Source organism: Adiantum capillus-veneris, chromosome 18, assembly GCF_014529385.1.
Source record: "Adiantum capillus-veneris isolate H3 chromosome 18, ASM1452938v2, whole genome shotgun sequence".
Taxonomy (NCBI): Eukaryota; Viridiplantae; Streptophyta; class Polypodiopsida; order Polypodiales; family Pteridaceae; genus Adiantum; species Adiantum capillus-veneris.
The window spans coordinates 121,678,963-121,695,440 of NC_140948.1; the positions used below are offsets into that span (position 1 = coordinate 121,678,963).

Genomic DNA, 16,478 nt, shown 5'->3' on the forward strand with positions numbered 1-16,478 from the left:
GGGGTGTAAACTTACCATGATACGTTCAAGACTAAAAATTTGGAAGTGAAAGACCTTCGAAAGCATGGCCCATGGTTGCTTTGAGGTGGTGGATTGAGTTTTCATGAGTGCTTTTGGAAGCCCCTTGCAGGTACTTTGCTTTCGTTCTGCGCCCTCTCCTAGTCACCAAGGATCAAGTCCCCCATCGTTCTTGCATAGTCCTTAACGATTATCGCTTGGGATCAAATAGTAGCTAGGTAAAGGCGCTATATCTAGAAAAGGGGGCTTTGAGGAAGATAGATAGTCCAATATTTGGAGTAGACATCATGCACGGAGACGACGTTTTAGCTAATAGAGGGAGTTTTGTCAACAGCTTCCTTGACCAGACTGGCATAGAAAGAGTTGTTGGCCACCTACAACCCTTTCAATTGCTACAATCATAGTGCAAAGAATCGGCTCATGTAGAGAACCACTTGAGGCCAAATAAGTTAGCGACGATTCCCACCTACAACTCAAAGCTCTAGAGTCATGAGTGTTATACTTTATAGAGTCGAGACTATTGCAATGTGTAAAGCTTGCCACAATGATATTGTCATCTATGAATTGCAACTTTGATCTTTGAATGTAGAAAGCGGCTGACGACTTATTCTAGTTGAGCGCTAGACCTTGCTTCATTAGCTTCCTTGTAAAAGCATGTTCATATGCTCATAAAATGAAATGCCATCATCGCCTTTTCAATTGTGTAAAATGATTTCTTTGCTCAAACATTGTACTATTCTTTCCTTCATTGCCACCTCCAAGGCTCGAATCAATATCTGTGGTTTTGATGCAGGTGGTTTGCCCTCTAGTAGGTATCCAACTGCCCTTTCAAAGCAAATTGTGAGGCTAGTCCAACCGTCAAATGGTACTTATTTTGCTCATCCTCCTTAAATTCAATGTCTTTATTAAGGTCATCTAAGTTTAATAAAAAAAGGGATGGGGATGGTCATTCAAGGGTAAAGGGAGCTTTGTGTAAATGATTTGGCCACCATCGTAGGCAATGGGAATGAGTTCAATTTTTTTAGGGAAAGCTTTAACAAGTTTCTCCTTGATTTGCTTACCTACATGTCTTGGGGGGTCTGTAAAGTGCATTTTTCTATGGGGAGGCATTGGGCAATGAGGATTCTTTTCTTTTGGGTTCCTGGTTCTTTATCCTTTCGATTTTGATATCATACTTGTGTTAGAACTTGCACGCTTGGATTCACCTATACAAGCCTTCAGTATGCCCGCACTGCCTCCCGGCTGGACAGATGCTACTGCTCTCATCAAGCTGATTGGATCTCATCGACGTTAGAGATGAAGGTAATCTTAAAAAAAAGCCTCTCCGATCACATGCCATTACACCTACAACTCAAGAAAGAAGAAGGTGGGGGGGGGGGGGCAAAGCTTCTTGTTATACAGGGACCCACTTGTTTAAAGACCCTCTCTGCAGAAGCATCACCAAGAAAGAATTGGGAAAGCTCAAGAAATATGTGGGAATGAATAAACCTAATGCTTGGAATTTATTCGTTTGGAGTGTACAAAAAGCTATCAAAACTTCGGGTCCTCGGGTAAAAAAAGCCAATGAGGCACTTATCAAACATCTCACAGAGGAGGTAGCGCAATTAACCTCTAGGAAGGCTGTCGGACTGGCTACTGAAGATGAGCACAAGCGATGGCTTGAAGCTAAATCTCGCCTGGCCAATGAACAGCTAGAGAAAATCAAGAAGGCAAGATTGCTCTCTAGAGAAACTTTCCTTCAACCAGAGCCTTCTAACCAAGCACATTTTTTTACGGCTCTGAAAGTGAGGAAAAGTCGAGGCCGCGTGCAAGTGCTCAATGATGAGAAAGGGAATACAATTCAAAACCAAGATGAGATGGCCGCACTTATGCTCAAGTATCTCAGCCAGCCAGAGACCCAATCTCAGGAAGTGGAAGAAGCCCGGGTGACTTTACTTGGAAGTGTTGAAAAGAAGGTTCCTCAGGAGGAAGCCAACCGCATGGAAAAGGCCTTCTCTGAGGAAGAATGCTCAGCGGCACTAAAAGCTCTTGGCAATGAAAAGTCCCCTGGCTGGGATGGACTGACGGTTGAATTTTTCAGGGAATTTTGGGATGATCTCAAGGGTCCAGTTACACGGATGGCCAATCTAGCTGTTTCCGAAGAGACGTTGGATGCAAGTGTTAAGAGAGGGCTTATCAAGCCCATCCCCAAACAGATCTGTTGCTCTCGACTTAAACATTGGCGTCCCATTATGATGATGTCAGTAGCATACAAAATTATTGTCAAAGTGATAGCTCTCAGACTTGCCCCCCTCCTAAGTCGGATCATCTCTCCTCATCAACACGGGTTCATCAAATGGAGATCTATATATGACAATATCTTGGCAGCAATGGTAGGAATAGAGTATGCATCTTTCTCCAAGCAAGAGTGCATCTTGTTGCAACTGGACCTCGACAAAGCCTATGACAGGATAGAATGGTCCTTTACATAAGAAGTCATGGGAGCTCTGGGCTTTGGGCCTCGCCTTTGCCGCCTCATACGCACACTTGGCATTGGAAGCCAATCAGAGCTCCTGTTTAATGACAAAATTGTGGGCTCTTTTGAGGTTAAAGGGTCTATCAAGCAAGGATGTCCCCTGGCCCCCTTGCTTTTTGCCATCGAGTCGCATCCTCTCATTACAATGCTCGAAGCTAGTGCTACGCGGGGAGAGATTCAAGGTCTGGCATTGTCGGGCAACAACCAGCCTAATGGCCAGAATGTTCGCAGATGATTCGCTCCTATTCTTGAAGGAGTGCCCTCAAGTTGTCAGGAGAGCTCTGGAGATTGTGCAAACATTTGCCGTGGCCTCGGGATTCAAGTGCAATATAGAGAAGTCAAGACTAATCTCCTTGTTGGAGAACAACTCTTTTGACCCTGCAGTCTGGACAGGAGAGATTATCTCGAAAGGGAGTGTATTTAGACACTTGGGAGCCCCCATAGGGGTGGACGTAATCCACAATCAAAGATTTCAATGGGTCCTTGAAAAAATAAGCGCCAAAATGAGAAGGTGGGAGTTCGTTCTCCTACCCTTCCAAAGCCGGATTAGAGTGATCAATGCTTTTATGATCCCGTATATTGCTTTCCTCAGCCCCGTGCTCAAGATGGCTAAGTGTAACCGGAAAGAATTCTTAAAACCAGTGAAAAGGTTTCTTTGGAAGAACAACACGAAAACCTCCCGGCCATGGCAGTGGGCTAGATGGGAGGTAGTTACTTGCCCAATAGACGAAGGAGGGCTCGCATCCTTAACCCTGTATCCCATGTTGAGGCCCTTTGTGCCAAATTTATGGTCTCATTGGCTAAACAGAACCAAGCTTGGGCTATCATGACCAAGGAAATGCTTGATGCAGCAAAACTAGGATCGAAAGGGGGAAAGTGGAAGGGGGTTGTGATGCACGACAAACTTCTCACCCCGAAGTGGTCTTATCTTAGATCTGGTGGAGTCTCAGGGGAGCTGATGAGGAAGTGCAAAAGTGCAACTGAGGTTTTGGAATGTGGGGAAGTAACCAGATACTTTAAGAACTCCATTTTGCACTGGTCCCATTGGATCTCTAAAATATTGGGGCCGCCACAAAGCCCCTATTGGATAGAAATGGCCAGGAATGAATAATAAGGGGCTCGTTCGACTAGAGCAATTCTGGGATGGCAACAGGAAGTGCTGGAAAATTGTTGACTCTTTAGCCATCCAATATCAACTGAATGACTTTGAGACCTTACTAGTCTACAGGGTGATGAAAGAGCTTGATAAGGTGGTGATGCCAATCTGTGAATCCAACTTGGAATGGGACACTTGGAGATGGCCCGAGAGTAGCCTCTTTTGGAAAACACACTCTAAAGGCATTTACCATACATTAATGCACAAGGATAATTGGTGTAGACCCCTTAACAAATTATGGAAGAGGCACTGGATGGAAAAACGGTGGAAGGGAGTCATGGAGAACATATGGAAGCCAAGGTGGCCTCGGTATATGAAGATATTTCTGTGGAAAGTGATGTGGGGTGCTCTGCCGACGACGGGCGTAAAGATACAAGAAAGAGGCATCGGGTCCGATCGTTGCTCGGGGTGCAGAATAGCTAGTGAAGACCTAGCCCACCTTTTGGGATGCCAGGCAATCAGGGGCATGGCTGGGAAAATATGCAAGTGGACTCAAAGGATGTGGAAAATTAAGTTCTTCAAGAATGACCTTTTCTTTGGTAGTAACAGGCTGGGAAGTCTTGCTCTTCTTGTATGCACCCAAGTAATCAGGTACTACTTCTTTCACCATATTTGGCAAGCAAGAAATTGCCGCGTGTTTAAGGGGGATCTGGCTGTGGCAAGATTTTGTGAAATCATACAAGAGAGCAGAGTGACGATCCACATGATCGGAGGCAAACAAGCCTCAGAGGACTGGTCTAGAACAATACATAACATCTTGTAATAAGGAAAGCCTAGGAGTAGTAGTGGTTTCTCTGTCAAGTAGAAAACTTGTAATCCTTTGACCCTCAAGGCTCGGTCTGAGCTTGAGGATTGGTGTATATTTCTGATGTTCTTAATACTATCCACTCACAATTGTGAGTTTTGCAAAAAAAAAAAAAAGAACTTGCATTATTTGGCTTCATTGTACTATTCTTTCCTTCATTGCCACCTCCAAGGCTTGAATTAAGATCTGTGGTTTCGTTGCAGGTGGTTTTTATTCTTGCTGCTGGTGAGGTTAGTCTTACAATTAGATGTACTTATTCTCCTCATCCTCCTCAATCTCAATGTATTTATTAAGGTCATCAATAAGTTTAATAAAAAAGGGATGGGGATGGTCATTCAAGGGTAAAGGGAGCTTTGTGTTAATGATTTGGCCACCATCGTAGGCAATGGGAATGAACTCAAATTTTTTAGGGAAAGCTTTAACAAGCTTCTTTTGGGCTCGAAGCTTCTTTTGGGCTCGTGGTTCTTTATCCTTTCGATTTTGACATCATACTTGTGTTAGAACTTGCATTATTTGGCTTGCAATGACATGTAAATTCAATTTTATTGTTGTGCTTATTTAGTTTTGGTGGAATTCAAAATGTTGACACCTAAGAGATAACCCCCATTACTCATTTCACCCTCGCAGGCCTTGTGATTTTATCACTTGTTTCACTTCTGTCATGCATCACCCCCTAGCCATCTTTCATATTCCCTTTGTTCAAAAACTTACAATGATAAAATATAAAATTGTACATGAGTTAGAGCAGTTTCACAAGCAAGGTTATACTCCCTTTGTTCAAAAACTCAGAATGATAAACTAAACTTGTACATGAGTTAGCGTAGTTTCACATGAAAGACATGAGCTAAGCTATACACATGTTGTTGAAAGCTGAGCACAAACGCTTGAAGCAGAAGTGTCATCTTCTTGAAAACGAAGCCTTGCCCAAGTTAACTTTGCCATAAATAGTAGAGTTAGCATCTCAATGTCTTTGTTCACTCCTAGATGACAAAAGCCTATGTGTATCGCACCGTACTTGTTGTAAACACATTAGCTGAAGGTTGGATTACAATGCCCCATAGCCGTGCAAAATTACTCTTAGATTTGTACCTTAGAGCGAGGTTGATTTTTGACGAGCATCCTTAATTAATGTTAGCGTTCAAAGATTTCACAATATTTTGGTAGTGTATTGTATTTTTTAATAGGTAGATCACATTGTCCTCTGTGAAATATGAGCAATTCACCTAAAAAGAAGGACAGGATTCGGGGGAGAAAACAAGCAACCATGCTTAAGAGCCTCATCTAAAGAGCATGCAGTCTTGAACGAAATGTGATTGGTGGGATCTACAAAGGGGAAGTAGGACGTGCAATACTAGGTCACTAGAGCTTGTGATGCAATGGAGCAGAGTCCAATATTACGATCCTTATCCTAGTTTACTCTTGTCTAGACAAGTTTAGAGAACAAGAGACCACATTTTACCTATTTGATCAAGAAAACCGATGCGAATGCATGGTAAGTCATGAGCCGACGACCTAGGGTTCAAGCCTTTTGATAAAGCCATTGAGCGGCTTGAACGGCCTTGAGATGAGTGCCTCCCACGGACTGCATTGTTAAAAGACCTAACAACGACCCCATGGGATTTAGTGTCAAGGGGTTAAAAGAGAGGGACAGCGTACAACCAAAAAGCTTGATTTGTAGATAAATTTTCCTTGTTTCATTAAAAGCCATTTCGTTGGCCCATTAAAGAGAATCCCACTCAGAGAGTTCTGTTTCATTTAGGCTAAACAGTATCGCTTTTAGTGGAGGATCTTCATTCTATACTCGCTAAAATGTTGATGGGTTCCGAGTGTATGAGTGCACTTTCTGTGCAAAAAGTGGCTACACGCTACACAGTTCCAACTTCCATCTTCACTCCTCGCGTCAATCATCTCCTTGGCTCTTGGATATCTGCATGCATCGCCATCGCTACCACAGATACATTGTCGCTGTCTCCTTTTGATCATGCGCGCTGTACCCAATGCCACACGGCTGCCCATTGCATTTACTTGTCGGGGCTAGCTCCCCCTTGCAGCAACCTCGGGAATCTACAGACTGGCCTTCTCGGCTTCCTCCCGAGTCCCTCCCCATTGCGCAGGTATCCTTGCCATCTCCATGAAGCAATACTTGAAAGCCAGTACGAGGTTACTTATACACATTCACTACGATTAGTTGCATGCCTCAAGCTCTGCCTTGCAACTTTGTCATCTCGATCGTCTTGTTCGTCCTCTATCCTTCAAGCTCTCTGTCCTTTTGCAGCTTGTAACTGCCATTTGGCTCTTGCAATCTCCCCTTGGATTTGTGTGTGTGCCACCTTCTTCTTTTCCCTCTTGGTGAACCCTTTCCTCTTTTCATCATTTTAGGTGTCCTTGCAAGTAGCTAGAACGTTCGTCTTGGTGTGTGAGTGTGTGTGTGTGTGTGAGAGAGAGAGAGAGAGAGAGAGAGAGAGAGAGAGAGAGAGAGAGAGAGAGAGAGAGAGTTAAATTGTTCTTGCCAGTACCTAGAACCTTCGTCTTAGAGAGAGAGAGAGAGAGAGAGAGAGAGAGAGAGAGAGAGTTTGTTACTTATAGCAGGCTGTCCCTCAGTGCAATTTGTCAAGCGAAGTTGTTCAGCTGGTCTCCGTACGGATAATAGGCAGCTGTGCAAAGAGTGAACATGGGCAAAATAGTGGAGGACCTTGATGCCGGGTGAGAGGCAAGCTAAAGCTCGACAATAAGCTCTAGCTGAATTTTCTGCTATGGATTTTGAGGCAGGAACATACAAAGGAAACCATCAAGTAAGCCTTTCAATTCCTTCTCATTACGAAAGAAGCTCTCTGCTATGTAAATATAGGTTGTTATGCAAATCACTGCACATTTTAGAGGTCATGTATGTCTGCTTTTCTCTTCTGGTCCACCTCTGATTTCCAATGCTTGCCAATGTTTGCACTTTTGCATGGATGATCCACTAACCATAGTAGTATCCACACTTGCAAAGCACTACGGCTAGAATGATTATGGAGATAGTTTGCTCGTTGGTTATTCAAACACTTCATTTCTTGAACAATTTGCCAGTTTAATCTTCAAGAGTTGCCTACAGTGGAATAGATGGTACAACATTCTTAGTAGACACCTAGAAAGTCAAAAGAACCAGGATTTCCTGCAATGTAGGAGTACTTGTGTATTTGAGCTTAACCCTGTTAACTCCAGTCAAATATCGCCTATTAACATGTAGGAAATTTGTGTGGATGACGAAGCTTGCATTAGCCAATCCTACAAGGTCTCATAAGAGAGGAGATGATAGCCTTGCCAAAGGTGAAGAGGTATGTTTGGGAAGTTTAAATGTTGTGCCTTGCATTTTCTAGGGGCTATGTCTTGATGGATTGTTGGTTCTGAGCTTGGTGAGAGGATGTTGTGTGAAGATCCTTGCTCGAGAACGTAGTGAAAGGAGAGCTTTGACAAGATCTTTTTTTTCATAGAATTTGGCGAATAAAAACATGACTTATGGCTGTCATTAACAGGTCTAAGAACCTAAAAGAGGGCTTATGTCAATATCAACTTACTTGCTCATACTTCAAATAGTGAATAGTATGTAGTTTGCTAAGGGAATGCCTGCCAAGAGCAGATAGTTTAAGGTAGATCTTGTTTAGCGTAGGGGAGGAGTTTCAACTCCCGAGCGAGTTTTTCTGTGTAATCTACAAACCAAGCAAAATGAGGCAAGGCAAACTTTATCCTTGCACCACAACAAGAAGCTACTTTACGTGAATTACTCCATGCCAGCACTGACTAGTTTGGGAGCCTCTTGAAGCACTTTGAGCCAGCACAGACTAGTTTAAAGTCTTTGAAAAGATTCTATGAGAGCATGGACTAGTTCTATAGTCTCTTGAAACACTTCGTGCTAACATGGGTTAGTTTTGAAGACTCTCAAAAGGATTGTGTGCCGGCATGGACTATCTGTGTAGCCTCTTGAAACAATGTATGTGCTGCATGGAGTCGTTTGGGGGCCTAAACACTCATGCCAAAACAAGTCAGTTTTGGAGCCGACAAAGACTTTCTGGAACCTTGAATAGCCAAGCGTTGCAAATGTGGGCCATCTCCTCCATAGTCCTCCAACCACAAAACCGAGCCAATCTTGTTGCGATCAACCTGTACATCTACACATCCATAGAAGCCCTTCTTTTGCCTGTAGTTGAGTAGCTTGTCTCTAATCTTGCGCCTAGAGTCACTGCTAGGCTCAAGGCGCTCCAATGCAAGCCGCCATCCTTTGCTCACCTCCTTGTGTCACAAACGGGAGCACATAACAATATAAAATATACTCGGATAAATAGAATTTATCACTTAATACTGAAGCCAAAGGATATAGAGAGAAATAAATATATAGAGAGAGAGTGAGAAGATCGACACAGTACTCGGGACCAGAAGATGGGTTGGTCCCCCCCCCTCAAAGAGAATTCTTTATTAGGGAGAATCTTTTTACAAGCACAAGAACTGGAGAAAACCCCTCCGTTCTAAATCTCTGACTCGATGGTCGTTCCTTCCCGTAAGGGAAATCCGCGAGACAAGCTCTCAATCCTTTTTCCGTCTGTACTCGGAGTTGAGACTCCGCAGACAAATTCCGAATTTCGATTCCGGAATTCCCAAGCATAGGCCGAAGCCTTCTCGCTTCTCCTTCGCGATGAAGTACCTGCAAACACACACGCAAACACACGACAACAATTCGTATGGCGAATCCACAATAGATACCTGCCGCTCTTGCGCGGGAAAAGCGACTTCCGTGCTTCGTAGTCTCGCGATCTCTCGCGTCTTCTGGCGGCAGTCTTCTCTTGTTGGCGTTGGTAACTCCTTTTCAATGAGGGCATGTGGTGCTTTTATAGCTCCTTGACCACGGCACGAATAGCTGCTCGCGTAGAGATCGCGGCCGTTTTTTTTTCCCCGTTCTACTCAAAATAGGGAGAGAGAATTCGTTGGCTGGTTTTGTTGCTTTATTTTCTAAGTGGTTGCCCACTTATTAAGTGGACGGTCGGCATATTTTAAAATTGGTATGAACCTGCCCAAAAACTCAATAAAACCTTATAAGTTTAAAACAATGCTTTTCACAACACTTCCCAGGCGTCCCTGGATGCAATCACATGCACAAATGCAATGCAGACATAGATTCCTCGCGGGAAAGCGTTTGCTCTTTCCGGAAAACTCGTTAAAATTTTCCGCTTTTTAAGAAAAGCTTCTCAGAACCCATCTTTATTCTTGTGCTCGCGTCTTTACGCGTATTCCTCTTTCCAGTTTGGATTTCCTCTCGACTATGGATATCCCGTTTTCGATGCACCCGTCACCCACCTTGTGACGCATCAGGAATACCCATCACCTAGTCCTTTCCTACCGAACTTACGGTACAATCCCCTTCACGATGCTCTATGTCACCCATCCTATGACGCATCAGAGATGTCCGTTCCCGGATGGTCGGATACTTCTTTCTGATTCTCCTTGTCACCCATCCGATGTGACGCATCAAAAGTACCCGTTCCTTGTGGCCTTACGGATATCCCGTTCTCAGTGCTCCCGTCATTACTTTCAATGACGCACTAGGAATACTCCGTACTCGGATGTCTCCAGTGAGAAAAACCCTCACTTAAAATTCCAATAATTCATTTAGAATTATTTTCTTGGTGTTCCAAGCGAGAAAACCCTCTCACTTATAAATCCAATAATTCATTCAGAATTATTTTTCTGTAAGATAAAGCCAATTTAGCAACATCCCTCTTACTTATAAACAGTTGTCCTCAAGTGTAGAGGTCCAACTGAACTGCCGTGGAGAAATCGGAAAGATTCCAAATCTTGCTCAATGGTGAGTTGAGCTAGTCCTTTCTCAAAAGAGAACTTAAAACTTAAATTAAACAATAATTCAATAATTCAATACTTACCTTACCGGTTTATGTCTTTTCTCTAGTACCTCTAGGATATCCTTCACCTTTCATTAAAGTTACGAGCCATGTAAGAACTCGTCATTCACGTCTTTCCAACAGATTGGAAGTTTCCTCATTCGAGAACTTGTTAACTCAATTCCACCTTCTCAATCCCGAGAAGTATAATCCTCCTAGAAATCAATCTAGGTATTTGTTCTTGCGCATAATCTTGCGCTGTTAGTCCAGAGAATATTAAACCTCTTGTGTCCTCCCACATAGGGAATGCCCAAATCATAAGAGTATTAATCTCGATGTCTTCGAGCGAAGACGCTCAACCTGACGATCCCTTGGCTCAATCTCAGAGCAAAACCCGCTCATCAATAAACTAGGATTTTAATCCTTGGATTCCTTGATCATAGGCCGTAGTCATTGCTTGTTCCTTCCCTTGTAAAGAGAGTATTCCTTCACTTGTGCGAAAAGCACTACTATATCTTCCCTTACCGGGTAAGGGCTGTAGGCTTAAAGAGAACTCAAGCTTAATGAAAGCTTTTCTTTGCTTGTAAGCTCAAAATGGTTCCTTCATAATTTCCTACCCGCAGTAGCAGGTAATTTGTTGGTGAACTACCGGATACGAGATCAATAGTTGACCTTCTGGATGGTTGAGCAAACCAATTCATCTCAGAAAACAATGTTTCAAATTGATCCCACTCTCATAGATACTCGAGGGTGATTGTCCTGGTTAGACACATGCATATGTCGTGCATAAAAGCAATATGCAGTTGATGAGTTCCTCAAAGATTTAACTTTGATCTAAGACCTGCCCTCTCACTTAAAGTTTGAGGGTCAAAACCTCAGGAGTTAGATTGAATTCCCTTACTCCAAACTTTCTCCGGATAGCAATGTATCCTTCGAGGAGAGGTAACAAAAATTCGTTGTTTCTGTGTTCAATGGTTCTTGTCCCACTATGGGGATTGTATTCTATATACACTAAGGTGTACACTTTCAGCTTTTATTGTTGACTCCACCATCTGCTGCAAAGTATCTTGCAGATGCGTTTACGAAATTCGGGCAAAAGTCCTTCGTTAAATTTGTTCATCTTTCCTTCCTCAGAGAGGATCAAGAATGGAGCTACCTTGGCAAGAGTGAACCACTACTTGCTTTGACTCGCTCATGTTCCTATTGGGAAAACCAATCCCAATCTTCTTGAATGCCTTCCTCAAAGTGTAGAGGAAAAAAAAAATTTGTCCGAAAATTCAGCTTGGAATTGAATCCAAGTCTTGTTGTAAGTTCCTTGTAAAGCTTTGGTATACCACCAAGTACTTGCAAGCCCCCTTGAGGTGTTTTGTCACATGCCTCACCCATCGACGCTTTTCAGAAATTGCCGCTTGCAAAGGCAACTTCAAACTGTCGAATGAAAGCGTTAGCTTTTGGGACATCTTTCCATCCGTCAAAAGTATCAAACTTGACCGGAGTGTTCTGAGGTCTAAAGACCTTCATATCCTTCCCGGAATGACGGGATTTCTTGGCTATGGTTATGGTTTGATGTTCATGGATATTTTCTGGATTCTGAAGGATCTCGAGCATTTCGCTCCTTGGATTCTCTAGGTTCTTGATCATCATGCTCTTGTTGTTGTGTAGACTTCTTGCAGAGAGATTTTTTTTTTTTCCAACTCTGCGAGCTTTTTCTTGTAGGACTTAGGTTTCCGCCTGCTTACTTCTCTCTTGGCTTGTCATGGCTTCTTCCCATATCTTCCTAGAGTCGTCCTCCTTTACAGAGAAAGAGAGGAGACCATGCTCTGATATCACTGTCACAAACGGGAGCGCATAACAATATAAAATATACTCGGATAAATAGAATTCATCACTTAATATTGAAGCCAAAGGATATAGAGAGAAATAAATATATAGAGAGAGAGAGTGAGAAGATCGACACAGTACTAGGGACCAGAAGATGGGCTGGTCCCCCCCCCTTAAAGAGAATTCTTTATTAGGGAGAATCTTCTTACAAGCACAAGAACCGGAGAAAACCCCTCCGTTCTAAATCTCTCACTCGATGGTCGTTCCTTCCCGTAAGGAAAATCCGAGAGACAAGCTCTCAATCCTTTTTGCGTCTGTACTCGGAGTTGAGACTCCGCATACAATTTTCGAATTCCGTTTTCGGAATTCCCAAGCGTAGGCCGAAGCCTTCTCGCTTCTCCTTCGCGATGAAGTACCTGCAAACACATGACAACTATTCGTATGGCGAATCCACAATAGATACCTGTCGCTCTTGCGCGGGAAAAGCGACTTCTGTGCTTCGTAGTCTCGTGATCTCTCGCGTCTTCTGGCGGCAGAGTCTTCTCTTGGTGGTGGTGGTAACTCCTTTTCAGTGAGGGCATGTGGTGCTTTTATAGCTCCTTGACCATGGCACGTGCTCGCGTAGAGATCGTGGCCGTTTTTTTTTTCTGTTCTACCCGAAAGAGGGAGAGAGAATTCGCTGGCTGGTTTTGTTGCTTTATTTTCTAAGTGGTTGCCCACTTATTAAGTGGACGGTCGGCATATTTTAAAATTGGTATGAACTTGTCCAAAAACTCAATAAAACCTTATAAGTTTAAAACAATGCTTTTCACAACACTTCCAAGGCGTCCCTGGATGCAATCACATGCACAAATGCAATGCAGACATAGATTCCTCGCGGGAAAGTGTTTGCTCTTTCCAGAAAACTCGTTAAAATTTTCCGCTTTTTAAGAAAAGCTTCTCAGAACCCATCTTTATTCTTGTGCTTGCGTCTTTACACATATTCCTCTTTCCAGTTCGGATTTCCTCTCGACTATGGATATTCCCTTTCCGATGCACCCATCACCCACCTTGTGACGCATAAGGAATACCCATCACCTAGTCCTTTCCTACCGAACTTACGGTACAATCCCCTTCACGATGCTCTATGTCACCCATCCTATGACGCATCAGAGATGTCCGTTCCCGGATGGTCGGATACTTCTTTCCGATGCTCCCTATCACCCATCCGATGTGACGCATCAAAAGTACCCGTTCCTGGTGGCCTTACAGATATCCCGTTCAGTGCTCCCGTCATTACTTTCAATGACGCACTAGGAATACACCGTACTCGGATGTCTCCAGTGAGAAAAACCCTCACTTAAAATTCCAATAATTCATTTAGAATTATTTTCTTGGTGTTCCAAGCGAGAAAACCCTCACTTATAAATCCAATAAGTCATTCAGAATTATTTTTTTGTAAGAGAGAGCCAATTTAGCAACACCTTGTCGGTCTCTTGACGCCTTCCTTGAAACTCATGGTCAAGCACATAAGTTGCCACATGAAGTGGAGAGTAGTATCCATTCCACCTCGACTCACACAAGCCATGAATCTCCGCATACTGAACAGGGTCAGGCACAAGCTTATCGAGTGCCTCTATCATCCGATCCGTGGCTTCGTAGACTTTGCCAATGCATGGCTGTAAGCCATCCACAACTCGAAGTAGGTGTAGAATAGGCTTGACCATGGCGTCAAGAGTCTTCACCTCCTCCCACCAAGCGACGTCGTCGGCCCATTCTCGGCATTTCAATCCTATTGCTGATGTAGACTCCGGCATGGCCTGGAACTCATCACTGAGAAAGAGGCCCCTTAAGGCTCCGCCACATGTAGACAAGCGGCCTAGCATATGCCAATTGAATGCAAATCTTGTCTCTGAATATTTGAGCAAGGACAAGTGGCTCCTCTTTGAGAACTCATGGCGCACTTTTTGATGGTTGAGCACAAAAGAGACAATTCGAGAGGCGTCACCAATGGTGGGTGAAATCCATGACAAGTTCCCTATGTCCTTGAGGAGGTTATTGAGGCAATGCGCCATGCAAAATGTGACATGGATGCTTGGATACATGCCCTCAATGATAGCCCCGGTTGCCCTATTTGACGCCTCTCCGCGGCCTTGCCACTATCGGATGCATCATGTGACTCCACAAAGTACATCTCCCCCCGAGAGTAGGTCACCACTCCGTGGATGGACCGCTTGCGGGTGTCGCTCCATCCATCTACAAGGAGAGAGACGCCATTGGTCTCCCACAAATCCTTTGTTGCTCGGACCGCTTGCTCCACGGCAAGCTTCTCTTTGTCAAGGAGGGTGGTGCGAAGCCTCTCCGATGAAGGTAGGAGACATATTCCCCTATTTTCGTAACCATGGTTCGAAAGTATGGAGACCTATCCACATAGAATAGAGCATGTTGTGTTAGTATGGAGAGTCGAGAGTCAAGACCCCATAATGAATATAAAGTGGGAGATTGCAATGTGCATATGCCCAAGGGAAACTCAGCACGAAGCATGGAACGCAATGTGGTCGTGGAAGAAGAATCGGGCAACCGACCTATCCACCTCTTCCCTCAATTTAGGATTCCAATTTTCGTTGAGGGTGCTTTGGCGATGCGCAACGGAAGAGGACGGTGTAGATGCATTTGTTTTGAACGCTTGAGAGGTGTCGTCAAGGTTGGCTTCCCTTTGCTCTCGCGGTGTCGCCGTGGCGGAGGGATCAACGGCAACAAAACGGTCCCTCTTGGCCGCTTCCGCGACCTCATACATTGTGACCTTCTCAAGAAGCTCCAACCTCTTCTCGGGAGATACTCGAGGGCAAAACTTCACCTCGTAACCGGATTCATGAAGAAGATGGGCTCGCACTTTGTTTGCACCACCCGTTCTCTTGTACGGGCATAGCTTGCACGTCCATGGTCTTGCACCGCTACCTTTACCACGCTTGCTAGAGTCGACTTCATCCCACCACGACCATGTTTGCACGGCGGGCCTCCTTCGAGAAGAGCCGGCTTGAGAAGTGGAGTTAGCTTGAGATGACATGATGGTGGAGAGGGAGTAGAGCTAATAGCTTAGAGGAGAGCTTGTGTGGAGAGAGAGTAGAGGAGAGCTTTTGTGGAGAGAGAGTAGAGGAGAGCTTCAAAGTTGAGAGGATAGAAGAGGGAGAGAGTGGAGACTCAAGGGTAGAGCTTGAGCGCTTGTAGGTTGTCACGTGACACATCCAACCCTATGTGTCCGTGGACAAGCTACAGTACAATCAGGGTTCAGTCAGTCCAGTCAGTCTAGATTAGAAGTGATTTGGCACTTTTGTGAGTCTATTCGTAGACCGTGCATGCCCAATCACTTAGTGTAGATGCATATCCTCTGGTTGCACACAACATGATCATCAGTATTCCCATCAAAATCCATTAGGGAAATTTTCCAGTGCATTTAGCGTATTTTACCTATTTTTGACATTTTTCACTTATTATTTTTAAGTGACTTTTGTTGGAAAGTAGGTAGGGCAAATTGAGTAAGTTTGTATATAAGCAAACTAGAGCTAGCACTATTTGGCAGAAGAGGCAACGGGAGCCAAGCTCAGCAAGCAACTTCTCAACAAGACCCCCTCGCGGTTTTCCCCTCCAAGCAAGAAGAACCATCCCTCTAGCGTTTTCTCCAGAAGAACCATCGCCTAGATCTGCATCAGCATTGCGTTTTCAGCATTTGGATCATCGCCGGAAAGTCCCTTGCCTTAGCGTTTTTGCATCAGCAAATCCTCACCGAAAGCAAGCCAAAGCCTAGCGTTTTCAGCAGCCTGTAAACACCAGTGTTTTCAGCACTGCCATCGCCAACAGAACCCCCCATGATTAGCATTTTTGATCATAGCAGATTCAGCCCTAAAGAGTAGCAGATTTAGCCCGGAAGAAACCTCAGTTTTCAGCCCTTAAGAACCTCAGTTTTCAGCCCTAAACCTGCAGATTTTCAGCGACAAAGATCATCAGAAAACAGCCCCCAAAAACAGCGTTTTTCGACAACAACAGATTTCAGCCCATAGCGTTTTTGGACAACAGATACCAGATTGCAGATTTTAGCCCTTAGGTCGACTTCGTCATCCCTGTCGTCATCGTCGACATAGCCTAGACTTGCATCAGTCTCATACATACAGTTTGTACCAGTTTGTGCAATCATAAGTAGACCACTCTCGCCGACGAGAGTGGGGCCTTCGGAGGAGGGTTTTACAACGTCTCTGGTGTCGTATCTCTCTTCTCTCTCTATCTCTCAGTCTCATACACTTGCACGCACAGTGTCCA

At 44.2% G+C, this 16,478-nt stretch overlaps 1 protein-coding gene across 5 annotated transcripts in view; it reads left to right on the forward strand.

Annotated features, from left to right (window-relative positions):
* The first annotated feature begins 6,331 nt into the window (after positions 1-6,331).
* Positions 6,332-16,478, forward strand: part of LOC147436320 (potassium transporter 1-like) — a 33,077-nt gene continuing 22,930 nt past the window's right edge. Inside the window, exons 1-3 of one of the 5 annotated variants that reach the window (XM_086489242.1) lie at positions 6,332-6,608; positions 7,081-7,286; positions 7,724-7,811. In XM_086489242.1, the coding sequence (XP_086345368.1) occupies positions 7,737-7,811 (75 nt within the window). In that variant the 5' untranslated portion in view covers positions 6,332-6,608; positions 7,081-7,286; positions 7,724-7,736. Of the gene's footprint in view, positions 6,731-7,080; positions 7,287-7,723; positions 7,812-16,478 lie in introns of all 5 variants that reach the window. The other 4 variants (XM_086489240.1, XM_086489244.1, XM_086489243.1 and 1 more) reach the window with 4 other exon arrangements.